This window comes from Mus caroli, chromosome 13 (assembly GCF_900094665.2).
Source record: "Mus caroli chromosome 13, CAROLI_EIJ_v1.1, whole genome shotgun sequence".
Taxonomy (NCBI): Eukaryota; Metazoa; Chordata; class Mammalia; order Rodentia; family Muridae; genus Mus; species Mus caroli.
The window spans coordinates 86776346-86804092 of NC_034582.1; the positions used below are offsets into that span (position 1 = coordinate 86776346).

At 42.7% G+C, this 27747-nt stretch overlaps 1 protein-coding gene across 1 annotated transcript in view; it reads right to left on the bottom strand.

The window, feature by feature from the left end:
• Cmya5 (cardiomyopathy associated 5) overlaps window positions 1-27747 on the bottom strand; it is a 94554-nt gene that overhangs the window by 1911 nt on the left and 64896 nt on the right. The window contains exons 7-12 of the mRNA XM_029468236.1: window positions 26513-26662; window positions 22462-22608; window positions 20714-20861; window positions 7322-7455; window positions 6062-6161; window positions 3060-3233 (exon numbers count right to left, since the gene is read on the bottom strand). Coding sequence (XP_029324096.1) covers window positions 3060-3233; window positions 6062-6161; window positions 7322-7455; window positions 20714-20861; window positions 22462-22608; window positions 26513-26662 — 853 coding nt within the window. The remainder of the gene's footprint in view (window positions 1-3059; window positions 3234-6061; window positions 6162-7321; window positions 7456-20713; window positions 20862-22461; window positions 22609-26512; window positions 26663-27747) is intronic.

Here is a 27747-nt window from a genome sequence, read left to right on the forward strand (position 1 = left end):
AAAAAAAAAAAAAAAAAAAAAAAAAAAAAAAAAACAAAACTTGGTATTCTGAGTGATTCTTGTTTGAATAGAGTCCCAAATATGGACAGTAGCCACTAACTACATATAGCCACTTAAATGAAAATGAACATTTAACGATGTATAAAATTCAGACTTTCAGCCTTACCAGCCACAGTTCAAGTAAAGCTGTAAAGGCACCATTTTTTCTATTATTGTAGAAGATACTATTGTACAACACAGGTCTAGAGTATGAGTTCTCAACTGTCCTAATGTCATGACCCTTTAATACAGTTCCTCATGTTGTGGTGACACCTCCCCCTGAATCACAAAATTATTTTCATTGCTACTTTGTAACTATAACTTTACTGTTGTTATAACTCTTATTGTAGATATCTGTGTTTTCCAATGGTGACCCCTATGAAAGAGTTGTTTGACTCCCCAAAGGGGCCATGATCCACAGGTTGAGGACCACTGGTCTACGGGGTTTGGAATGATCCAATGAGCTGATGCCCTTCACCTATGGATTTAAAAGTCCCTACCCCCCAAAGGCCAATCACCAGTCAGTCCCAAGGCGCGAGGCAGTCCCCACTGTGGAGACAAGAGGGAAAGACCCTTAAAATTTTCATTCCATTAGTCCCAAGGGACCTGGAATACATCCCTGCTTCTGCCATTTCCTTCCTAGCACCCCACTCCTCATGGAACTATTAAGTGGAATTCACGTGATTATCACAGACCATGCCCCCTCAGGCCCATGTGCTATGACCCTGGTCACCAGCCTGTGCAACGGGAGATGGTGGATTCCTTAGGGAGGAAGTTAGGCCACTAAGGAAGACTCACTTTGAAGTGGGTACTGAGGCCATGATTCCTCCCTTTCCTTTTGCTCACCAGCCTTGATGAGGCAAAACTGTCTTCCTCTGCCATGCCTTGTCACCACCATGGTCTAATGGTCACACAGGCCAAGAAACCAGGGAAAGAAGCCATGAGCTGAAACGAAGCATTCCTATGCTGGAGTTGGTTTTCTTTAGTTTTGCTTGGGTATGGCCCCAACCCACCCCCATGACCAGTTTTTGGTCATTCCTATTTGGAAATGCTCGCCTCTATTCAAACAAGAACCATCCAGAAGCCTGCCTTTGGCTGTGACTCTCAAACTGCCTGCCCTGGGGCTCCCATCACCCTGAACTCAAGCTGATTCCAGTGGAGCCCCCCACCCCCCGCTTTTTTTTTACACTGAAGATAACTTTTCTCTGGGCTCCTCTGCTCCTAGCCTGGTCACTACTTTCTGGTTTCCCTTCTTGCCTGGGTCCTGTGACTGCCCCTCCACCCCGAGTTCTGAATCTACTATTTGTGGATTGCTTTTAGAAGAAAGGAGGGCATGGGATAAAATAATGTTAAAAGCACTCTCTAGGTATGGCAGGAGAGGCAGCTTAGACACAGACAGGCTGACTGGAAAGGGATGTGAGTGGGCTTGAACTGGTACAGCAAAGTTAGGAAGGACCAAGAATGGAACCCCTGGTGTCTCCTAAGACCATCTTCATGCTTAGGTTCAATCAAAAGTCATAAAGCTGGTTTAAAGTCACTGAACTAGAAAACTGAGAACCACAGGCAGGCAGGCTGTGCCACTCTCCAGAGTCCTAAAGGCCACAGGTGCCTCATGTGGCACCATCGGACCATGAAATAAAGGCACCAGGGGCTGGTCTCTGCACTGTGACCACACAGCTATGCTGTGTATATTTGTCTCCCAGAAACTCACACTGAAAGAACCAATGACCAAGGCTGTAGGGAGGACTTGTCACAATTCTGTTTTCTAAAAGTGAATTCTAGGAATTCGTGGTTCCTGGGCACGTGTGCCCGTGTTCACACTGGAGGCCAGAGCAGAGCTTTGGCGATTGGTTCTCTCCTTTTACAGTGGACTCCAGAGATGGAGTTGAGTTGGCCAGGCTGGCACAGCAAGCCCGTTCACCCAATGAACCATCTGCCTAGCCTTAAAGAATTTTTAAAATGAATTAATACCAAGGTTGAGCTCCCATAATTTGCCCACTGTAAACTCTAGGTTTAAATGATTTTAAACTCTGGGCAGGACTGAGTCTTTAAACATAACTCAGCACTGAATATCAACTAATAATTGCTCTGACTTGATAAAATGCGACTTTAAACTGCACTTGGAGATGGCATTCTCATGAACCGTCTCAGAGAATCAAACTGTCAGGTGGGACATGGGGAGAACAGTATAACTGAAGACATGAGATGCTCAGTCTCGGGGCCTCTGCTGAGAGCTCTCGGGAGCACTGAAGGACGGCTTCCCTTTTAAAGCTGTGCATTTGAATAATGTCTGCCACTTGGGAGACATATTACAATGCCAAGGCTCTTCCTCATCTCTGATTTTACATGATCCTAGCAGCCCAGGCCACAACCCTGGACGAGAATTGCATAAAGAATTGCTCCAGGGGCTAACCAACTCACGGAGAGGAACCAATAGGGGGAAGAATCAAAGATAAAGCCAGGACAAAAATCAGATCCTACCGTAAGCATGCTGAGATCACAGCATGTTCACCTGGGCACTGGCTTTGAATATTCACCCACCAAATAATGAATAGTGGAGACCACGGTTTGGCAAACTTACCTATAAAGAGACAAAATACCTTGGCATGTGACAGCTATTCAGTCTCTGTCCAATCTGCCATTGTCAGGGCAAAAGTAGCCATAGATAATAGGTAAATAAATGACCATGACTGTTTTCTACTAAAACTTTACAGAACAGCAAGCATGGGTCAGGTGTGGCCTGCATGCTACGCCTTTCTCTGCCTCTCCCAAGCACATGCCATGGCTCTGGGTGGCTAAGTCTGTGTGGTAATGAGGTTGAATATACGGCATCCTCTTATCTAGTTTATGTGGTAATCAGGGTGATGTCCTAACCACCACACCCTTATGGTTACTGTCTTGCTTAGTTTGGATCTTGGGCAGGGATACGGGAAGCTGTTCATTAGGTCCCTCAGAGGTCCCTGCCTAGACATGGTAACTGATCTTCGGATCGAGTTAGGAGAGACAGTGCTCCAGCTTACCTCTGTGGCTCAGAGCAGTGCATGTACCATGAGGTCTCCCCCTGTCCCAGGGCACCAGCCCTCACAGCTGAGCTGGCGCAGATGCCGAGTCGATAGGCTGGACTGTCTGCGACGGTGGTTTCCCAGTAATGCTGGCCGCAGGCAGGCAGCTCCTCACCCAGCACTGAGGGGATCCTGCAAGCAGAGTTGACCAGATGAAGCTTATCACAGGAATCACCAGCCTTGACCTCATCAACATCAACCTTAGATGTCCTTTAGGCAGGGGTCCATCTTCATAAACTGCTGCCAGGTGGCTAAAGACTCCATCTGTTCTTTATGCTCCTAACCCTGGCCAGATTGCCCCAGGATTCACCGACCTCCAGCATCCATTTGACATATGCCCACTGCCTTATAGCACGTGCATATGATGCATTGTGTCTCTTACGGGGTCTGAGAACCAGGAAATGACTGGCATAGACAAGAAGGAAATTAAAGAAACACCATAACCTCTGCTCTCAGAGAAATAAAAAGAATGTAAGAGGCAGATAGGATAACATGGCTTACAGAGTTCTCTTCTTTCAAAAACTGCAAAAATAAAATTGGAATCTCCAAAATGTTTCAGTTTGTATGTTGACTCACGGGCTCACTATATAGCACAGGTTCCTCTCAAACCACGTAATCCACCTGCCTCAGCCACCCGCACGCCGAGATTACAGGTGTGCACAATCAAGTTCAGTCTCTCAAAAACTGAGTCCCAGGGTGCGCTGACCTTCCTTGTGACAGAGGCCCCATGGGACACAGCTTTTAAATGTCACGACAGCTGGCAAGGTCATTTCAGAGTATAGAACAGAGAGCATCATGACCAGTGGCTCTGGGGGAGGTGCGCCACAGTCTTCATTGACTGGAGAGGCCTCTGGAAGGTGAGTTCAAGGCCTCTTCCTGCCTGGCTGTAGCTATTTTGATAAAGAGCACGGTGAAATGAGCCCGGCCACTTCCAACCATGGACAATTGACTTTGATTATGGGTTGCTTAGTTTTGCTGGAAAATGGCTGAGCCAGCAAGGAGGACTTTTTAACTTCATATCGTTAATATTCAGTCAGCACACTCTACCCTTGAATAGATCAAAAATGGTTAATGCAAGGAAATGTATTTCACTTGTTCTGTGTCTTTACCCAATAACTTCATCTCAGAGAGGTTCCCACTGACAAGCCTTCACTCCCTGGAACAAAGCCAGGCTTCCTGATATTTATGAGCTAATTTTCATACTAATAATAAACAAGCAAGGTCTATAAAGTACATCCCAGCTTCCATCAGATAGTGCCTATGACTTCTAGCAACTTCAGTCTACTTTTTTATTATTCTTTTTTTAAAGAAATCCCATTTATTTCTTTTTCTAAAGAGTTTTTCATTTTTTAATTAGTTATTTTATTTATTGACATTTCAAATGTTATATTCCCTTCCCAGTTTCCCCTCCATAAACTCCTTATATCCTCCCCCTTCTCCCCTGCCTCTATGAGGGTGCTTCCCTACCCACCCACCCACTCCTGTCTCAGTGCCCTAGCATTCCCCTACTCTGGAGCATCAAGCCTCCACAGGACCAAGGGCCTCCCCTCCCAATGATGCCAAATAAGGCCATCCTCTGCTACATATGCAGCTGGAGTCATGGGTCCGTTTCGTTCCTGGGAGCTCTGGGGGGTTCTGGTTGGTTGATATTGTTCCTATGGGATTTCAAGCCTCTTCAACTCCTTCAGTTCTTTCTCTAACTCCTCCATTGAGGACCCCATGCTCATTTCTTTCTCTCTCTCTCTCTTTTTTAAGATTTATTTTTTTTTAATTATGTGTATGTGTTGTTATGTGTCTGATTGAACACAAGTGCAGGTGCCTATGAGGCCAGAAGGGGGCATCAATTCCCCAGGAGCTGGAGTTGCAGGCAGTTGTGAGCTGCCCAATATGGCTGCTGGAAACCTAACTCAGGTCTTCTATAAGAGCAGCAGGTTCTCTTAACCACTGAGCATCTCTCCAGCCCCACCCCATCTATTCTTCAATTTTTTTAAACTTATTTTTGCAATACATGAGTGGAAGTATTTTTAGCATCTACAGTGTTTCAATCCCCATGCTAGATTCTGGGAATTCAAAGTGTCGTAAGACAGGGCTGCAGTTCAGCAATTAAATGGTGGGTAAACAGCTTCATAGATACAGATCAGAGGTTCTGGGGTCCACGAAAGACTTGGCCATTTCCAGAAACAACACCTAAATGTGGCAGTGGACCATCAAGCACCAAGATTGGACCAGAGTGCATGCAAGTTCCCAGGGACTGGAGTGAATGTGTCACCGTTGTGCCTGCTGACAACCTACACCTGCGCATATCAGTGTCCTGTGCAGCAGTGTTTCAAAAGCTTTGCTCATACTTTCTCCCACTTGGCCATGTAAACCCTCAAAATAGCTGAGAGAGAAGCAGGTGGAGGGACAGAGAAAGATAGACAGAGACAGAGGCAGAGACAGAGACAGAGACAGAAACAGAGACAGAGACAGAGAGAGTGGCAGAAAGAGAGAGAGAGAGAAAGGCAAATTGCCCACCCACCCCAAGCGTTTGGCTCCTGTTGTCTTTGAAGTTGCTCCTTTCCTTTTGTGGAAGCTCCTGGGGTGCAAACTTCTGTGACCAGGAGTAAGAACTCAATAAACCATCCTACTCCTCTCCAAGTCCTTGATACCTGGGCTGCTACTGAAACAACAGAATCAATCATTTCTGGATTCTGCTTTTCACTGAGCCAGAGATAACATCTTAAAGCAGCCAGTGTTTCAACCCAAACCATCTGCGCTTGTGGTTCCGATAAAAATATTGACACTTGCTCCAAGTTGTGGGCTGTGTGTGCCACTCCAGACCTCACTGCTGCACACATATTTATATGCCCCCCTTAACTGAGCAAGCTCATTAGACCAAGGATGTACTCGACTGATAAGGCATGGGGGAGACTGACCCTCTAGTGCTGAGCATCAGGCCAGTTGTGCTTCCTTCTACTTACTCCGTCAGCCGTCTCCTCTCAGAGAAGCTGATCACCATCCCATTCGAGGAGATCTGGAGAGCTGGGTGAGCTGTTTCTCTCAATAAGAGGAATCTAGTTCCTATGACAGTTAAGAAAAGAAGGTGACAATATTGTCACAGTGCCAAGCACTAGGTCAATCCATACATTTCAAAGTCTAGGCTCGCATTCTCCTGAAGTCAAACATCCTGACTTTGTACACCCCATGAACAACTGAACTGCCATTCATAAGCAAGCATTTGCGGAAGGCCTGGACTGGTCACGCCCACCTGCTACTGTAGGTGGGCCCACAGAGCTGGATTCTACGCTAGGCAAAGTATGCTCTTTATAGTGTTCACATCACCTGGAAATGGCAGACCCTACCCTGGACGAACTGAATCTGAATGTCTACATGGACAAGACGCCCTAAGATCCAAGTGTGATTTAAAATTGGAATATTAGAATAGCCTGTAGAGGCTCCAGTGATGGAATATGCAGGCAGTGTTCTAAGATGGAGAAACCCTCCCAGATAGGCAGACCAACCGACATCTCAAACAGGAAACAGCATGGTAAATTAATGTGCCCTGCCCCCTCAATTTTGTGCCATCTGTGGGTCTAGGATAAGGCAACATAACAGCCACCTTCCCACTTCTCAATCCTCATAACTTAAAACAGCCGAATGATTTTTTTTCTTAATATTTTCTGGGGATTTTCCCCCAAATGTCACTTAACTGTTTTAGCACTTATTTGAATTATTCATTTGTTCATTCATATGACAAATACTAATTAGCACAAACTAGGATAAGTAATACAAAACTGGAAGCTTGTCATGGAGTTCAAAGGATAACAGAATGAGAAAATCATTACAGATATCCCAAACCCAAACATTAGAGTGCATTGTGGGTGAATCGCAAAGCACCTGAGAAGATTTCTAAGCCCACGCATGTTCCAGCCCATCTCCAGAGCACATAAGTCCATTCCTCTGGGGTGAGGCCAGGGCATAAGTGTTTTAAGCACCCTGACTAGTTGTTAAGCGCAGCAAAGCTTGGAAACCTATGAAGAATAGAAATATAAAAGAGACGTCTTGATGCTGGGTCATGACAAGCCCTCCCCAATGGTAGGCTGATGTTGGGTCATGACAAGCCCACTCCCCAACGGCAGGCTGCAACTTTCTAAATTTGTGTTAGGTGTTTCCTCTGAATGTCAGAAGGGAAGGAACAGAAATGCCCAGACATCCTGGCTCTGCACAAAGCAGAAAGTTACCTCTGGTGGAGATGAGGGCAGCTTCGCTCTGCTCGCTCGTCCCAGAGGCATTGGTGGCTCTCACATAGAAGAAGTAATTGTCGTTGGGAGGGAGGTTAACCTTGAGCTGGAGTCCTTTAATTCCAGAGAAAGATCTAAATGCAAAGGGAAGATAAGTATGAGCATTATGTTGTGTGATTAAGACTTCACTTCTTAGGGAAACCACAACTTTCATTACCAACAGGTAACTTATTTTCTTTTCTAATCAGTGGGCTTAGCAAGACAGATTCTAAAAACAAAAACAAAACAAAACAAAACAAAAAACCACTGTCCACCAAAATTACTTCACTGAATTTTTTTCTATTTCCAATCATATTTTGTTTAGTATAGATCTTCTAGAATATTCTTCAAGACAAAACCAGACATCATTTTGAAAAAAAAAAAAAAAACCTCAGGAAAAAGAAAAAAAAAAAAAAGAATACTAGCGATCTTGTGGTTAATGAGAGCGCCCCAAGAACACATTGGTTTTTTAACTGATTTGGGTCCAGTGCAGATTGGGAGTAAGATAATGGTGAGTCAATTTCCAATACAAAGCACCTCCATTTCTCACCCACAGATTAAGCTGTGGAAACCTGAGGGTGCTCTACAATGTCTTTATACCTGGACAAGCCAACATCTACACGGTTGACAAAAGCTGCAGCTCTTCAAAGAAACTTAATCTTGGCAAGAGGAGAGAATTCTAATTGCTGCCTCCCCCAAAGTCTTCAAAACTGATGTTATTCCTAAATTGCCCATTTAAATGAAAGAGAAAATGCAGGTACTGGTACCTAAAAGACCACAGTCTGCATATGGTCTGTAACAGTGCAAACATGTACAGAGAACTGTCAGGATTTGGAGGTGGAGCTCTCTGGATTTCCCATGAGCTGGGTGGGTTTGAGCTTCTTTCTGTGTGCTATTCTGGCCTTGAGTGAGGCTACACGCCCATAGGCCTCTCTCCTTCAGATTACATTAGGACTGGCCTGCAGAGTTACAAGCTGGGCTACTTGTAGATGGGATTACTGCTAGCCTGGCTGCTGGAGCAGAGACATGCTCTGACCTCTCGGGGAAAAGAATGATAAACCCTTGTTCTCTCTCATTCCCGGGATGAGGAATCTGTTATTGTGATTAATGAGCGTGCTGCAAACACATTAGAACAACACACCCCCATCCCCAGGGGACGTTTACATAGGTCTCTCCTCCATACCTGTTGTAGAAAATGACATGGAGAACCAGAAAAAGGGAAAGTGCATTGTGGACTCAGAAAACAAACTACTTTAGCTTGCTCTCAGTGTTGGGGCATTCTCATGCCTGCTTCCTTAAAGACAAGAGTGCCACTACATAGCCCAGGCTGGCCCCGAACCAATTCACAATCCTCCTGGTTGCTGCCTCCTGAATGCCAAGATTAAGGGAGTGCTTCTGGAGCCTAGAATGTCTACAAGACAAAAATACTGTCTGTGTGGAATGCAATCCTGTCCCCACCCCATGGCTGCAAACAGAAAAACTCAAGATGTGGACCTCAGGAGGGCGGGGCTAGGGAACAGGCTGGTTCTACAAGTCTGCCTGTCTGGAAAAGGTCAGCCGGCACATGCTCCTCGGATGATATTGGTTGTTATTTCTGGACCTACCACCCGACTAGGCCTCCGGAGAGCAGTATATTTAGCTACAATGAGAAAGGGGCGGTGTGTGTGTGTGTGTGTGTGTGTGTGTGTGTGTGTGTGTGTGTGTGAAATTGAGTCATGCCATCCTTAATGACTAGCTGTGCTACACTTAATTGGAGAACATACATGTCCTACAGTGGCGAGTGTAATTCCCAGCTAATATCAAGAATATTAGTCTAGGGCAGATACAAGGCTTATCTTATATAAGTTGACAGCCAAAGAAATGTTTTAAATAAACACAGCTAACAATCAGCAATAAAATTATTATTTTAATACACATGCTCAGCATGTCCTGAGTTTTCCACTTCACTTGTTCATTAAATAACCATACATTGATCACTTATCACTTTTACGGGCCCTGTCACTCTGAAGGGGGAATGGTAGGGAAGGAAGGCGTTAACTCTAGAGACCAGACACAACACAGTGGTCTTATGTTGTAATGGCCCAGTGGTTAAATATCAAGAATGTTTCTGAAGTCTGTCAAGGAGAGCGAATTCCACAAAGCCACATATATCATTAACTCTACTTCACATGCCATTACTTGAATAAAGAACAAAGATTATACAGCACTGAAGTCAAAACACAGCATCCTACCCTGACAGCACCTACCCCTGAGATGGCCACACAGATGTATGCAGGGAGAGAGCACCAGGTCAAAGATCAAGTACAAATGTGTGTCACCCTGTCTCCTTACCCAGAGATCACCAAAACTTCCATGTCAACCACACCAGAGCGTCAACGCAATGAAAACTTAAAGTTGCAGTCTGAAGAGAGTCTCCCTTCCATCACTTATGACTCTATGACCTCAAAACCAACGAATCCAAGAGAAATGTGGTCTAGATTAAAGTATAATTTAGGTCCACAGGCTGTGCAAACTTCAGTAAATGACCAGAAAGCAAATGGAACCACAGCACATTGCTGCTCCTTAATTAAAAGGGGTGCTATCTGAGCATGGTGGCACATACTTAAAAATCTCAATATAAAGGCTAAGATAGGAAGACTCTGAGTTTGAGTCCCAGCATGTGCTCCACAGTTAGACATCCATCGTCTCAGAGAGAGTATTGGTGGAGTTATACCTGTAAGAAAAGTGATTATGATTAAAGTCTAGAACCAATAACAAGATTCAAAGGACAATAAGAAATGGCTCAAACCATGTTACTTTGGGCCCTTGAGTGTGGGGTTTCTCCTATAAGAACCATAGAGCTGTGGGAAGAAATGGCTTGATGAGCACACGATGAGGCAATGTGAGCCTCCTGACATGACAGTGAATTGACAACTGAATAGCCTGAAGCTGACCCTTAGGATGCTGCACTAGCAGTGTTCCATGAACTCTCACGGCTCATCTCTCCAGCAGCAGGACAATTATTTCATAGGTTCTTGAGCCATAAAGCAGAGACTTTGAAGAGACCTGCTGTCTCTCAGCAGGCCATGGAGATGCTTCCTGAATGAAGGACACTGTCTCCTTCTCCTCTGTTGTATTAGAGCGCAACCAAGTGGAAACCATTAAGTAAGGAAGACCTGCCTAACTTGAACCCTTTCATTCAAGAGAGAGACAGAGAGAGAGACAGAGAGAGAGACAGAGAGAGAGAGAGAGAGAGAGAGAGAGAGAGGTTAAAATATGGCTATTTATCTAGCAATCAGCTTACAGCTCTTCTATGAGAGGATACAGTAGGATAGCTAGGTGTGAAACTAATGAGAGAAACCAGGGTCTGAGAAAGGAGTTCTGTGCTACAACACTTGTCTTGTATGCTGAAGCCCTAGGCTTCAACACCCACATCACCAAAGCAGAGTTAGAAAACCTCATAAAAACCATGGCCACTCCTGCGCCGGAGAAGACATCACATACCTTCAGCACTTCTCACAATGTAACTGCTTTAGTCATATTAACCTGAAGTTGCAGTTTAGACACATGTTTTTGGGGTGTCTTTCTGGTGTCCAAACTTTTGAGGCACTTTTCAAATTTAATAAGGAACCATGTAAGGGTAGCAGCCCCTCCCTAAAGCATTCTGAGGTAAGGAGGTATCCATTCTTCAAATGAATGTGAGTGAAGCAGCCCAAGGCTCTTCCTTAATTCCTCAGGGGTGATGCTGTGCCATGCTGGTCTTTGCTTCTAGTAATAAAACATCAAATTAGGTTTGGAGGGAACTTTGATCTTCCTAAGAATTAAAGTTGTCAAATTATTCTGAAAAAAAAAAAACAAACAAAAGAAAACCTCATAAAAAATTAGAGCCAGACAGAAGACAGAACCAAATATCAGAGAACAGCAGCAAGTTGGAAAGTGCAGAAGAAAACAGATAAGGTCCATGTTAGAGACTTCTGTGGATGCTACTAAGAGACACACAGCTCTTCTGCAGGAAAATGTGATGTCACAGAACCCTCAAGTCTCCCAAAGGTAATAAACTCAACACACTCTCTAAAAAGAACAAATCCCTAAGGATCCTCAAGAGGAAAGCTCCGTCCTGAAAACGGTGTGGTCCTTAAACAGTGGCACACTGTGGGCCATGGGCAGTGTGGTCCTTAAACAGTGGCACACTGTGGGCCATGGGCAGTGTGGTCCTTAAACAGAGGCACACTGTGGGCCGAGGGACAGGTGAGGGGCAGGAATGGTAAGGAGTACAGTCAGGTGCACAGACTCTCAGGTAAGCGGTTCAGATACAAGAAGAAACGAGAACTTCTGTTTGAGACAGCCATGTTACCATGAGAGAGAACTGAGAATGGCAGTACACGCCTGTAACCTGTAATCCCATCACTTGAGAAGCAGAAACAGGGGGACTGAAGTAAATTCAAGGTCAGCCTAGTCTATACTGCAAGTTCTAGGCCTGAAGGAACTATATAGTGAGATCCTGTTTCAAAAATCAACCAACCAAAGAGAAAAAAGAAAAAAAAAAAAAAAGAAAGGTTGGCATCTCTAATTCATATCTCCTACCAAAGTAAATTCCAAATGACAAAACAGATTTTTTTAACAAAATTAAGAAAACGGGAGGATATATATATATATATATATATATATATATTATATATATATATATAATATGCATGCATATATTCAGAAAGAAGACATTTTAAAATATTACCAAAAAACCCTGAAAGTTTTTTTTCAAAAGAAATTGAAAATTTTAACTAAATTAACATTTTAAAATATTCATGACAAAATATGTTTCAAAAGATTCCAATCTCACACATGGAAGCTAACTTCCTTAAAAAAAAAAAAAAGGCATTATGAATAAGAAAGACAACGTCAACTGGAGAGATGGCTCAGTGGTTAAGAACACTGGCTGCTTGCTCTTCCAGAGGACCTGGGTTCAATTCCCAGTACTTCCATGGAGTCTTACTACTGGTTGGAGGAGATCTGGCACCCTCTTCCCCTCTTCTGTTCTTCTCCGGCTCTAGACATGAAGGTGATGCACGGGTGTATATGTAGGCAAAGTACATAAAACTAAGAGAGAGAGAGAGAGAGAGAGAACAGAAGGAAGGAAGGAAGGAAGGAAGGAAGGAAGGAAGGAAGGAAGGAAGGAAGGAATTAAGGAAGGAAGGAAGGAAGGAAGAAGGAAAGGAGGAAACCGTCACAATCTAATGGGACAGGGGATAGTAGGAAAAGGAAGCACATGGCTCAAACCATCTGGAAAGGCATCATCCCAGAGACAGGAACAAAGGCTTAAACTACAGTTGTGTTTTGCAGCTATCTAACTGGCAAGGTTGTGAAGACTTGAGTATCCTATGCACTGATGGGCAGAGAATAAACCCAACAATCCCTAAGAAGTTGGTCATATCTATCAGAATTCAAGGCACACACCTTTTGACCAGTCTTCCTATTTTGAGAAATTCATTCTGCAAATACATTGTAGATGTGTGAACTTGTATGTGCACGGGTGTTGTTCCCCACAGCATGGCTGGGGACAGAAGAGAACAGAAGGCTATTTCCCAAGTGGTCAAATAGGTTCAATAACACCCTGAAGATAGAATACAGAAGAATTTTTAAAAATTGAGGCAGTCCCATGGGTGTGGATATGAATGCTCATAAAGATATATCCTTGTGCAGAAAAAGCAAACTGGTAGGAATACATGTAGGATTGCTAACATTTGTTAGGAAATTATAGATGCTTTTATGTGAAAGGTTTAGATTGACAGGTTCTCCATCTTCCCTTTTTTTTTTTTTTTGTCTTTTGAATTTGTACCATAAGCACATATAATGGGTCCAAAATTAAAGAATGAACCTTTAAGAGCAATAGTCCTAGGTAGCGAAGAATCCACGAGTCCACTGGCCGTATTTACAGAACCTCAAACCACACGTGCATTTCAGCACTTTGAAGTAGGTTCTCTGGTTTGATAATCCAGTGCCTTGACCATGAGGGGAGGGACACGTGCTTAAGATGACTTGAGAGGCTGACAATTGTGTGAAATAGCTCTTCTCTGTACTGCTGTGTCCTGGGGAGAGGGTGGCCAATGTACAAACAGTATGGAGGAAGCCAGTGCTCCCACTCCTGGAAGCAGCCATGGGATGATGCCATCACCATAGTGCACAGCAGATGGCTAAGTATGAACTGTTGTTTAAAAACACAGTTGGTTCTTACTGGGTTCCTGTTGGCAGCACCAACATCCAGCCAGCCAGGCACTGCCACCCTCTGTGAACTGTGAACAGAGTGCATGCTGGCTCTGTAGGAGGAGTAAGGAAGGCAGCATTTCCCACCCTGCCTGGGCATCCAAACTGCTAAGTTTTGAAAATTCATTTTTTAATCAATTATTTTGTTGGATAGAGTCTCACTCTGCAGTGCAAGCTGGCCTTGAATTCACTGTGTAAGCTATGTTGGTCTTCTTGCCTCAGCCTCTAGGATGCTGGGATTCCAAGCATGGGTCAACCTCACACAGCTTCTGAACTGGGTTCCCGAGGAGAGGCCCAGGCACCTGAATTTTGCAAGTATCCCAGCTGACTTTTATGGGATAGGGAGGGGAATGAAGGAAAAGGGAAACTGCATAACATAAGCAACATTAAATATAAAATCAAGCCAGAATGGTAGCTCATGGCTGTAATCTCAGCACCCGGAAGACTGAGGCAGTAGGATTCCCGAAAATTCCAACCAGCTTTGGCTACAGCGGAAGACCGTCTCTCAATACAACAAACAACAAAAAACAAAACACAAACACAAAAGACAAACTAGCATACATGCATTTGAAGCTGTGTATAAATCCTTAAATAGCCATAAATATAGAAAATGTATAAGGTGGGGCAAACTCGTTAAATCAGGATTAAGAAGAAAATTCTTTATATCCTAATTTTCCACAGTTAAAAAGACTTGGTAAATAAAATTTTAACAGAACCATTTTTCTTTTGATAAATAAGGATATTATGAGACTCTGTGTTACTAAATATCACCATTATTTTATAACAGTGCAGAAAAACAACGCAGGCACTACACACTGACAACAACAGGGCTTGGACTTTCCCATGGCTCAAATCTGTCAGAAAATCAATGTGAGCCAAAGAATCCAAGAGAAAGATCCTGGATCCTCCATCTTTACTCCCCAAAACCTGAACAATAGATACTGTTTATATTTCCGACAGAGGTTCCCAGGACTCAGGTAATATTAATTTCTCTGGATCCTCCGAGTTCTCCTATACTGCATCCCTGGTCATCTATGTGGACAGTTACTTGAGGTCTCCTAGGCCAGTCTGCTGAGAACAGTGATTTAACACCTCTGCATTCAGACATTGTTTGAAAACGATTAATAGGTCTGTTTATGCATCTTTTGTAAAACTGCTCTTAGAGACGACCACTATTATCTTAAGAGCCCTTATATAAAAATCTCCATGAAAAATTCATCTCACAGCTGAATGTCATGGAACATAATTGTCTCTCTTGGTGAAATGTTGTGCTTCCTTTTAAAAGAGGAGTGAGTTATATAATCTCTTTCCTCCTCTCTCTCAATCTCTCCCCCTCTCCTCTGTTTTCATTTAAGCTGACAGCAAGTTCAAATTTGGAGCTTATCTTCCACTGAGGTTCTGTTCTCAGCCTGATCTTTCTGACAGCCTTCTCCCCTTGCATTATTTGGCTCTTGTACCCACGGAGCTGTCTTAGGGGCTCTGTTGTGTCAGGGTCCTTTGCTGGGAATGCCCTTCACGAAACAGACATAGCATAACTGAAGTGGAGAACAGGTTGTGTTCCCATTGTCTGAGATTCTATGTACAACCAGGAGGGTGTAAGGTATCAAATGGCCAGTCAAGTTGTAGTTTTTCAGGTAGAAAAACTTTGCTCAGAAAATGCTGAATGCCTGGGTTAAACGTGGCTCAGCCAATAAAGGCTAGGCTCATCACCAAAATTTTAAGAAAACGCTAAATGCCGAGAACACTGGGGGAAATCATCGCGTTACTCCTCTCTCAATGGCTTCTGCAAAGGGATCAGAAAAACAATTCCACATAAGCCTAACCTATTAGCTCTTAATCACTCAGTGAATTTGGGCTCAGCCTGTTAGTGATCCTGCTGGGACCCTGTAAAGCAAGTCTGGAGCAGTATTTGTCTCTTTTACCTAGCGCTACAGAGAAGGTCAAAATACTTGCTGTTGACTCATGGTCAGTCACCACCTATCTACCTGAAAGCTTAGGAAAGTTTTCAAAGTGACAGAAACTGGGGTTCCTCCTGGTTGCCGGTAAGGACAGAGCAGCAGGGGTTCGGGCTGGAGCACCTGACTGTGAGTGGCAACTCTGTTTGGGCTCCAGTTGGAGGCAGCATCCATCGTGGATTCACAGTCCCAGCACCCAAGCAAACCCTCCTAAGGATGCTCACCCGCAAAGGTGTGGCCCAGAGAGGACCTCCGGGACACCACAGCCTAAAGCAGAGGCAGGGACAGGAAGCTCACTCCCAGCTAATTTGTGGAGTATTGCGTCTCTCAGATTTGTCATTCAGTGCACAACTTCTCTGCACGGCCCACACAGCTAATCCCTGTACTATATTTCTCTCAGTTTTCCTCCTCCACCCACACTTCTGCTGACTTCTCTCTGCAGAGGAGAGACAGAGCAGCTGAGGAAACAGCAGAGTGGTGAAAAAAAAAAAATTTGAAAGTGTTTTGAGCCCACCCGACCTGGGGAAAGAATTCAAAGAAAAACAGGAAGAAGCTGACTAGGAGACCCTCCATCTGGCACACAAGCCAGGGACCGTCATTCCCACCCACCTCCAGTCCCAACAGGGGTGGCTAGCTGGGACCATGCTCTGGTGCCCACATTTTTTAAAAAAAATTTAGAAGAATTATGAAAAAGCTCCTTTGCTCTGCTATTTCAGACACTGTGTAGGGGCGCAGTAGGCTGGCTCATTCCATTCAACCCCCACCCCAACCCGAGAATCCAACCAGCACCAGCACCAGCACCAGCGCTGTTAGTCTTAAAGTAGAATATCTAAGAGGTCATCACACTGGGAGAAGGAACGCAAGTCCTCGTTTGGATAATTTCATTCTGGCTGCTGAAATGAGAGTGGCCAGCCTTAGCACAATCAGTGAATCAGTGCCCTCCCTTCCTCCATGAGTACAAGAGTGTGTGCGCATGCATGGCCCTGGGTTTGGGCATGGGCGTGGGTATGTTTGTGCGCATGCGTGGGTATAGGTGTTGGCGTGGGCATTATTCTTTTCTCTCCTTTCTTCATTTCAATTCTTCTTCCTAAAGCATTCCAGAGTTTTAAAGGCTCTCCCTCAACTATTATGTAGGGTGAGGAAAAAATGGAACTGTATATAGTTATTATTCCTTCTCTTTTGCTGCTGATTTCAGCTGGTTACATATGACTTGAAGTGGGCAAAACCAGAGGAGATTGACTCATCCCATCCATTCTTGCTTATCAACAGATCTTTGATGATGTCTACAGATAAGTTCCAATCCTTGCCCACTTTATGATCCAGGCTCTGATAATCAACCACATGGGAAAAATGCTACCTTTTGTCTACTCCGGTCTTCTTCAAGACCTTCCAAACTAAGTTTCTTCCAACCTGGAACATAGGTAGAGCTTAGGTAGCCAGTGGGTAAGTGGGATTCTACATGTTTTTCTCTATCTGGGATCCACGGGAAAGTTTTCCACTGACAAGTTAGACTCATCTTTTCTCCTGTTCAGTATCTAAACACTAAAGTGAACTCATTCACTTTATTCAGTTTGTTATTTTGAGATTATCCTTAAACTGATCTAACTGCAGTGCCAGACACTTCCTCAGACACCGGCGCTATAGTTGCTACGACTAATCCCTTTAATGGGTCAACAAATGGAGGAAATCAGACAACACTCAGCACAGGTCTTTCCAAGGCACACCACCATTGTAACCATTGACTCTTGTGCATGATGGCAAATGAGGTTCTAATGGAACAGAAAAAAAGTAGGAATTATTAAGTAGAGGTGATGTGATTAAAAAAAAAACTGTGTTTGTTTTTATTGATTGATTATGCCAGATGACTAGTTCTCTATAGCTGGCATCATAAAGTTTAAGCTGTATATAATATAGATAATAAATAGTATTTTACAGAGTTTCAAAACACCAGACTCTGAAGTGATGTTTCATTGGGAGATCTGAGACATGTGGACACTTTCAAAGAGCAGAATTTCCCTTGCCTCTGGGATTCTTATTGCTATCCTGAGTCTCTGAGATTAAAGATGAGTTATTTCGGTCTAGTTGAAGCCAAACGGATATGAAACACTGAGGCTTCTATGGAAAAGAGATGGCTCTGATATGGGAGTTCAGCAATAGACTTGGCAGATAGGCATGGCAGGAGTCTACAGCCAAGAAAATTCTGCTTGCTTCAGAAGATCATCTATTGTCAAACTCAGCAGGAATCCAGACTTGGAAAGTCAGGTCTGAGCTATGGGCTGGACATTGTACTTCCTGCCACGCAAGGCCTTTAAGCACCTAACTGGAAATCAGCTCCAGCTCCAACACAGCTCTAGACTCTCCACAGTACTCAACATGTGGAGCTCTCCTTGGTTTTAAACTTGCTGGACTAGATCCACCCTGAGACAAAGGATTTCCAAACAGTTCTAACACTGCGGCAAACTTATCTAGACTCTCGGGTAGTTTCTTGCAACAGAATAAAAACACATTGACAAAGCCTAGATTGAACAAAGCAATGACTAGCTTAATGCCTCAATAAATTCCACTTTGGCTTTGGCAAAATTGGTGGACAACCATTGTCTTCTCTAAAACCGGAGCTGCTATTGGTCTCTTTGGCTTTGATTGGGGGATTTGTTTGGAATCATTAATGAAGCAAATGGGCCCCTCTTTTATAGTTCGGAGGGCCCCGTGATGATCAAGCAAAAGAAAAAGATCAAGTAAAGGAGATGTGAATGCTGATATGTTATCTTTTGATATCTGTTTTCCATGGGACAAGGGAAACTAGCGATACTCAGTAACTCCCAGTTGCCAGGCTGATGGCTCTGACAGCTTAGTGTCTGCAAAGACAAGAGTTTGAAAACTAATGGAATGAATAGAACAGACCTTGGTTTGAATTCTAACCTCAAACTCACAGCGCATAGTTTGATAAAGTGCCAACTCACGTAAACTTTGTGGTTCTGATTTAATCGAAAGCATTACTTACCTCACAGAGTCACTGAGGGTTCAGGAAGAACAAGTGCAGCTCCCAGCACCATGAAGGCCCTCTATGGACTCTACTCTGCTCTTCCCTTCCCCTTCTCTCTATAACTACACTTATGAGATAACAACGCAATTCCCTATGTGAGATGGCTACTGGGTCTCAAGGTTTTCAGATTTTTGCTGATTGGAGTATCCAACTGTGCTAAAATGATTTATGTAAATGCCAGCTGGAGGTGCATGCCACAGAAGATGAGTCACGTCAGAGCCCTGTGAACAGGCTGATCTTTCCTGGGAACTGGCTTTCCTCGTTGATGGTAGGAGAGACCTCCCTAGGACTCAGGGGTTTCTAAATTAGTATTCTCATAGCATCAAGGACTCTGCAGAGAGAGTCACAGAGTCCCTAAATAATCTTACCCAGAGGTTAAGGGTTTGAACCTTTAAATATGACAAATCTGTGGTTGAATTCTCCCCGTCACTTGCTAGCCGAGGAACTTGTTAGAGTCCTTGTGAGGATATCTGAAGCACCTGGGCCAGCGCCATCACAATACCAGAGTTCCTTATTTCTATGCTGACCAGAGCTCTCCTCTCAAACGTTGGCCGACTCCTGGGAATCTTTTCTAGAAAGTTGCTAGCACAATTGCCAAAGGAAGGCTTCCCTCTTAAAGCCTTGCATTTGGGTGGCATAATGCAATGCCAAACACCTTTTCCTGTCCCTGATTTCATGTGATCCTCACGAGCCCAAAAGGTAGCAGGCTAGAGTCTCTCATCCCTGTCATTGATCTGTGTCAGGGATTGGCAAACGGAAGCCCATTGAGATAGATGAAGCATGAAAGGACTGAAACCAGGGTTAAGCAGCTCAGGGAGAGTAGCCAACAGGAAGCAGAAACAAGGGTAGAACCAGGACCAGCATCAAGCCCTGGATCTCAGTGCAGTGCTCTGTCAGACTATCCTGTAAGCATACTGAGATCACAACATGCTTTTCTGAGCTCTCAGACTGACACACATTAGTGGCTTTACATAGCGACCAACCAAACAACATGAATCATGTCATGTATAGTAATATAATGATTCCTGAAGCTTACCTCCCAGCAGTCAGAAGATACACAAACAGGCTGCTGTGTTTGTGTATTTACTGCATTTTCAGTTCTGCAGAAGTGCCTGCATCCCACCCTCCCTCCTATTCCCAAACCCAATACACTGTCTGATCATTATTTAGCAACACCTGTCTTCAACCTGAAAGAAACTATAATTATTGTTCAGTCATATGAAACCTTATATCATAACTAAATAAATAGCTGCTGGATCATGGTGCTAATCAAGAGCTTAAGTACACATTATTAAAAGGTTGTTTGATTTTATACCATTACTCCTAACTTCCTGACAAAATTGTTTTTCTCAGTAAATGTGGCTAAAGAACAAAAAAATGAAAAGCAAAACCAAAAATGTCTTCTATCAAAATGAAAATATCAGTTAGTGAGTAGCAATTAGTAGTCTAAATATTTATCATGGTATATGAAGGGGCTTTCTCTAGCCATGACATCAGAAGGTAAGGAAATGACACCTCATAGATGAGTTAATATTTGCCAACTGCTTAGAGGATATGTGGTCCTTCCTTGATAAATTTTAGCTTTATCATTTTAGTGAGGGAGCCTCGGATTTCCTTTACACTAGAAGAATCTCTATATTCTTCATGTTCTTGGAGAGGCAGGTCTGTCTCTGTGATAATATATGTGTCATTAGCTCCTTTATGTTGCTAATATATGGTGGAGACACTCGGATTTACATTACACATACGCTCACTATTAGTTTCCTGAGTTAGGTGGTACCTATTCTGACAGAGCTAGTAAAAATGGCACAGAATGTGCATAAATCCTGACTAATGATTCAAGTTAAATATACTTCAAAGAATGTTCTATTTTATTAAAATTTGCATACATTTCTCTTACAGGGGAGCTCTTATTCTGCATTGCAGCATGCGTTCGTCCTATTATAGACGCAGAATTCATTGATGAATAGTGATGGCACTGCAAATCAAGTCAACAGCTTAATTAGCTCAGCGGGATTCAAGGATGCTTTTCCTGCTGGGTAAGCATAAGCTCCTATAGATGGAGCATGGATTCTGGGCTCCCGGCAGCCTCAGCAGCCTCACTGTGGAAGGCCTTACCTCAGTCCCTCGCCCTCAGGAGAGTGCTGTCTGCAGTACTCCAGAGTGTAGGTCTCTGTGGCCTCCGGGTTAGCAGGCCGCCATCTGACAGTGGCAGTGTTCCAACACACAGTACAGTCTTCTACATGAATCACAGGTGTGGACGGTGCTGATCGGGATAGAGACAAGTTAGTCACAGACCAGGGACAACTCTCAGAAGATTACTTAAGTATGCTTTTATTTTTAGTTTTTGTATCAAAAAATTGAACTAAAGACTCAAAGGAGATTTAAAAAACAAAACAAAACAAACAAAAAACCAAAAACCAAAGAACCCTCCACACACACATATTGCTAAAAATGTCTCACCTTCTTCTGCACTATAAACTGTCAGGTTCTCTTCCATCCCCTAACAGTCCCCCCAAAATTGCTTTTAATGAGACCCAGACTTTTTGTGTTATATAACTACTATATAAACAAATGCAAATATTCTTTCCCTTCTCCTTTTACCCGAAAGGTAGACATAATCTTGTCCCCAGCATATGGTCAGTAAAGATTTAGGTGAAAGAATCGTCTGCTACTGTGCTTTAAGTTATTGAGACAGGGTCTTGTGTAGCCTAGGTTGCCTTGGAACTTGCTACAAACCTTGAACTCCTCCCTCCACCTCCCGAATGCTGGGTTGGGAGTCTATGTATGGGCCACCATGCAGGGCCAAATGCTTGCTTTTAAAGGCAGGGAGAAGGATAAAGGAGCAATGGGCAGGAATAAGCTACTTCCTGCCTGAGGGGGCTGCAGGGATCTTAAAGGCAAGACAGCCTTTGCAGTATGTCTCAGAGCGCTTGGCAAAAAGATTTCACCATGAGAGTATATTCCCAGTCGAAGACCATGGCTGAAACCAATCTGGGTTTTCTCACGTCTATGTAAGGAAGTCTGGTCCTAGCTTGCAATTATACCTTACATGCTAAGCCTTTTAAAAATGGTGTCTTTCCTTATTGTCAAGCTTAAGGAATACGGAAAATCTTCCAGTGCCTCATACCCCAATGGATACTTCATGTCTGCTCAAGTTTTCTTTAAGAGGAATCTGCTCTAGGCCAGCTTATCTTTTAAAGCAGTGGTTTTCAACCTTCCTCATGCTGTGACCTTTAATACAGTTTTGTGGTGATCCCCAACCATAAAATTATTTTCGTTGCTACTTCATAACTGTAACTTTGCTACTGGTATGAATCATAATGTAAATATATGATCTGTGAGCCCCATTTGACCTCCAAAGGGGTCACCACCCACAGGTTGAGAACTGCTGATGTAAAGCAGTCTGTGCAGTTCTCAGCTCTAGGAAGCCATTCCTGGGTCTGCCTGCCCTTCCCCTGTCTGTCTTGGCATTCTCTTGTGTGTTATCATAATTAATGTCTGCAAGCCTAGGCCCTCATAAACCATTCCTAATGATCTTCTGGTGTTTAACTTCTCAGCTTAACTCTGACCTTCTTGCAAACAAGCACTCCATCTTTTTGGTTTGTTTTGTTTTTTCGAGACCAAGTGTTCCATCTTGTTGCTATTGTTATTGTACTTGAGGGATGATCCCAGGGCTTCTTGCTGCTAGACTGACGTTCTACCAATGAGCTCCATCCTAAACCCCAGTTCAGTCTTAGTTTGTACCCAGTATTTTGCCCAATACCTAATGCATAGCTAGTGCTTCTTAAATACTTACTGATTGATGTCAAGAGTCTGTGGAGAACTCATTATTAACTCATAATAACATCTTAGCATCTGCTTACCTGTTCTAAAAATTGCTCTTTCACTGGGCAGGCTACATCCGGTGAAGTTGACAGCCATCACCCACACTTGATAACATCGATCGGGTTCTAAGTCTTCAAATATGCAGCAACTTTCCTTCACTGTTAATCTATATTCTTCTACCAGTTCTAGCACAAGACCCAATTATTAATTCAAAGATGTCTTATATAATAAACAAAAAATTAGTTACTGAAAAACATAGCCTGTGATTTTTACAGAAGACTCAAACTGATAACTTTACAAATATTATTTGTGATAATTTTCTCTTAGGATATATAAGTACGCAATAGCTCTCTAAAAACTGATACTTAGAAAGATATATGTAGTGTTGCTAGTGAACACTTATCACAACTAATAGAATGTTAGTACATTTCTGAGATTCATGATCCACAATTAAAGTAATTGATTTCAAAAGCAAATATCAAACTTGTATAGCGCATATATCACCTTAAATTTCAGTAATAAAGTTTCAAGAAAAGCCTAAGACTCAGTGCCAACATTCCACCGGACTCTATCACCAGAAAGGACAGCTATGTGCTTGTATTTAAGACTCTGTGGAGCATCTTTACAGACTAGTAAACAATTCTGCCACTCACTATGACTGCGAAGGTCTCAGATCCTGATGGTTTCTCAAGAACTGTAGTGCCACACCCTGAACAGCTTTAGGACTTGGCCTAACTAGAGTGATGGGATGGAGAAATGCCTGAAATGCAGCCACAAGTACAGAAAAGCTGTGATGAGGGAGGCCACGTGCTCGAACGGTGATGCAGCACCAGCAGCTGCAACTGGAAATGGAGCATGTTTCAGTCAAGGAGGTGGGTTTATAAAATACAGCTGAACAAGGAGCTGATTTAACTATTTTTGATAGGGAAACAGTCTCAGGCTGTAAGCATCAAGGAAGAGAAGGCTGGGGTTGATAGTTTCTATGTGCACTGATTGATAATTCCTAAACACTCATCCTTGGACCATCAGAAGGCTTTGCCACTGCTCTGAGCCTCAGCCAGGAAAGGCTTTGCCATGCCCACAGGCCTGAGGCACTGAGGTTCTCAACATGGCTGAGCTTTATATCAACAACACACATTCTCTCAGGGCTTCCTCCACATTCCATATTTTAGAATCCTTTTTAAATTTCTACTTTTATAGTGACATATTTAAATTTGATAGGATAATAAGCTATTACGAGAAGTTGAAATTGGTTCAGTCAAGACATTGGATTTTCTTAAGTGATTTTACTTTAAATATCTTTTAAGGTAAATATCACTAAATGCTATTACAAATGCCTGTCCCTTTGGGTTTTTATTTGTTTAGGGTTTGGGGATTTTTTGATACATGGTCTCACTTGGAGCAGACTGGCATGGGATGTACCATTCTCCTGCCTCCATATCTGGAGTACTGGGGTTATAGGGACAAGCTACCTACCACATCCAGTAATGCCTTACATGTTAAACCAATCTGATCATTTTTACTGAAATGCTCTCTCCTTTAAAAATAATAATTTTCTCCCTGAAATTAGCATATGATAATTTTAGTTATCCTTCTGTATTGTCCTGAATGTTACCATCTAAAATACCCCTAGTTAAGAACCCAGATTGTTTCCCAAAAGAAACTTAGGGCACTTTGGCTGCTCAGAGAGAACAATAGTTTAAAGAATATTGCAAACACTAACACTTCCCCTGTAGTCCAGAAGCCAACAACTGCAGCTTTTACCAGAGCTGTCCCTTCAGACACTCCTTTCAGCAATCACATGGCACCTGTTCTTGGAGACCTTACAATACACACCACAGTACCACAGGGTAGGTCTTCAACAAGGTACACCAGCACATTTCAAGGCCTTGAAACAGTGAGACACTACAGGACACAGGACAGGAAGTCTTCTAGCTAGTGATAGAGTGGGATGAGCACCCTGGAAAGGCACTCCAAGTACTAACTATAACTTGAGAAAAGTCTTGGCTAGACATGGACTTTCATGTGTAAAACAAAGCAAAGAGACAAATATAAACAGGTTTGTTTATCAATGAAAGATCAATTTGACTCCTGACCCAATCATGAATAACTTAATGTGACCATGGGAGAATTATTTAACCCTATATCCATTTTTCCATGTGTAAATGGCCTGTAACACTTTGGCATGTGGTGTTGTGTAGCTATTTTCTCCACAATTAAAACAGTCCATCCTGAAGGGAAGCTCCTTACAATAAAAAGTAAACAATTCAAATAGCTTCAGGGAGTCCCTGAAACTCACTAGATTCACTAGGCCCTTCCTCCCTTCCCTCTTCCCCCTTCCCTTTTCCCCTTATGTCTTCCCCCTTCCCCTAAGAATAAATATCAAAGACTGCTTAGAGTCACTCTCAGAAAAGACATACTACATAGATGACTCTGACAAAACCCAAGACACCTAGAAGAAAGAGACCAGCTGAACTCTCTGGAAGAGGTTCAGACCAACTGAGCCATCTGGAAAGGCTTCTCTAACCTGTGGAGCTGACTGCAGACTGTTAAGGGTGCTCCAGGTTTCCAGCTCTGTGATCTGTCACCCACAATGGGATAGGCTTTGATGATGTCGCTGTTTTTGTGTCATGCCTGCTCCTGTGAATAACCCCTCATATTCCTGTAAGTCACCCAATAAAACCCATTGGTTCCCCAAGTTAGGTTTTGATGTTATCTGTAATTTGGTCTGTCATGGCTCCCTATATGGATCAAATAGATATATGTGTGTGTTGTAACTCCCCAGGAAATATCTGGCGTATGGTCTTTTGTCAGAGCCACATAATACATCATCACCGTTATATGGTAACAGGTCATTTTTTTCTCTAGAAATGGATTTAACCAACTTTATACTATGCCCACAGTTACCTTCACAGAAACTTTTGTCTAACTTTATATTTCAAAAGATTTAGATTTTGTGGGTCAGATGGTAGAATGTTTGCCTAGAATGGAGGAACCATGGGTTTGGTCCCCATGACCATGTTAACCAGGTGTATAGTGACACCTTGAATCCTAGCACTTAGCCAGTAGGCCTGGGAAGACCACAACCTCAAGGCCATCCTTAGCTACAAAGTGAATTTCAGGACAGTCTTGGGTATGTAAGACCCTGTCTTTAAGAAAAAAATAATCAACTTTAAAAAATAATTTTTAAGTCTTAGCAACAGTGAGATATTCTACCATTTTTTCCTCATTATAACTGGGCTCCTGAGTTTTGCAATGGGTTGTTGATACTGCCACATGCTCATCTAATTTCCCAAGCATGTGGGTCTGTCTTCAACAAGCAACACCGAATGCCAGCACTCCCCGCACTGATTGATTCATCAGGAAGTACAACCTCAAGCTGCCTGCTCTTAGGCCTTATCAGAAGTTCTGAGCAGAGAGATCTGCACAAAAGCTTAGCTTGGGAGGTCTGCCATCTGTTCTCCACGCTAAGCAGCTTCACGCCTATCTCCCATTACTAGGTGCCACTGGATGGCTACACCATACCTAGACCCACACCTTGAGGATTGTGAACTCTGAATCTACAAACCTGATACCCAGTGTTGTGTGTGCATGAAACTTACTGTGGAGGATACTGGCCTATGTACAGCTCACCTCCCCTCTATGGAGCAGAACACACCACACTGTATCTCAGACTTCAGCACTGGTTAAACCTCCAACTCTCTGAAATTTTCGAATGACACTTCCTTCATGAAGATGAGCATCACTTACTTGCTCCTGTTATTTTGAGCCCTCAAAGTCTAATCTGAATCTCAGTATTGATGCTTGTGTTGACCATTGTGATATCTGAATGCTCTTCCCTGATACAATTTCCAGATTGTTCCTTTCTGCTAACATACAAGTATGTGGTTGTTGAGGGATTTTGTTATCATTCCTGTAAGTGGCTAAAAATGCTTTGTGGGAGTATATCTTAATGTGTATATATTTATTTATATACAATTTAATTTATATATATATATATTTATATACAATCGTCACGTGTATAGGACCTTAATTTACATTAAGATGCAGAAATATATGTCAGCATCTGTAGCTCTACAGCAATCTTACCATTTATTTCTTGATCATCCTGAGGCTCCTCTACACAGTATACCTGGAATGAGTCCACAACATCCTCCTTGTTCACGCTCCAGTACACTGCAATTGTTGTGCTGGTAGCAGAACTTGGTTCCTGGGGTTCTAGTCTGGGAGGCTGTGGAACTGGAAGGAAACACAATTCACTATGACTAATCCTATTTTACTGACTGTTGTGTTTAAAACATGTTCAATGTGTTGTTAAAAAAAAAAAAAAAACCAACAATACAGAAATCTATGGGATAAAAGTAGGAAGGTTCCCCACTGCAACATGCAGCCTAACTCTATCCCTTAGATACAGCCACTGTTAGAGTGGAGTGTGAGGAGCATGCGTCCCTCCAGAGTGTTTCCCCTGCATTTCTGTAAGAGCCTAAGCAACACGAATAGAAATGAACAAAAGTGCGCCCCCAGCTGGGGTCACTGCATAACTACTCTGTAGTTTTATACGTAGAGAAATAAACTTACACTGACTCATGGACTATCCAATAACTTGGCTTTGGATTTGTTGTTTAGATAAGAAAATGTTATACTGTTCTATATTGGCACAGTTTATAACAATAAAACACAGTGAATCTTTTTCAGACATAGGATCTAGGATCTGCAAGTGAAGGTAACATAGTAAATATTAGACTAGAATGTTTAAAGCTGCAATCCATTTTTTTAACATAATAGTCCTACAGTTGTTTTAATTAGATGTAAAAATAGAAAGGAGTAGAAGTGACCTCTTGATTAAACGCCATGTAAATTGTAGATGCCTGACATAATCTGTACTTCTGAGTTTTAAAGACAACAAAATCCTCAAGTGTTTTACTGGACATTCTCGAAACTTATAATCATGTGTATTGAACACCAATGCTGCATAAAATGCAATTATCTTCCTGCACTTTTTAAACAAGATCATTGCACATATTTTACACATCAGAGAAAAAGATTATTCTCATAGTTAAAAAGACATCATGCTTTTAAAATGTGTGTGTGTGTGTGTGTGTGTGTGTGTGTGTGTGTGTCTTCCCCAGCCAACAAGTTCATGAGAGATAAGCGTACAGGAATAATGTAGGCCAAATTTATAAGTTGACACCCAGGGAAAAGCAAAAAAAAAAAAAAAAAAAAAAAAAAAGCAATAAGGACAAAAATGAAAAAAAAAATACAAGAATTTGAAAAATGAAATAAAAAGACTAATTGAAATGATTCAATAAAGATAAAGAAGTGAG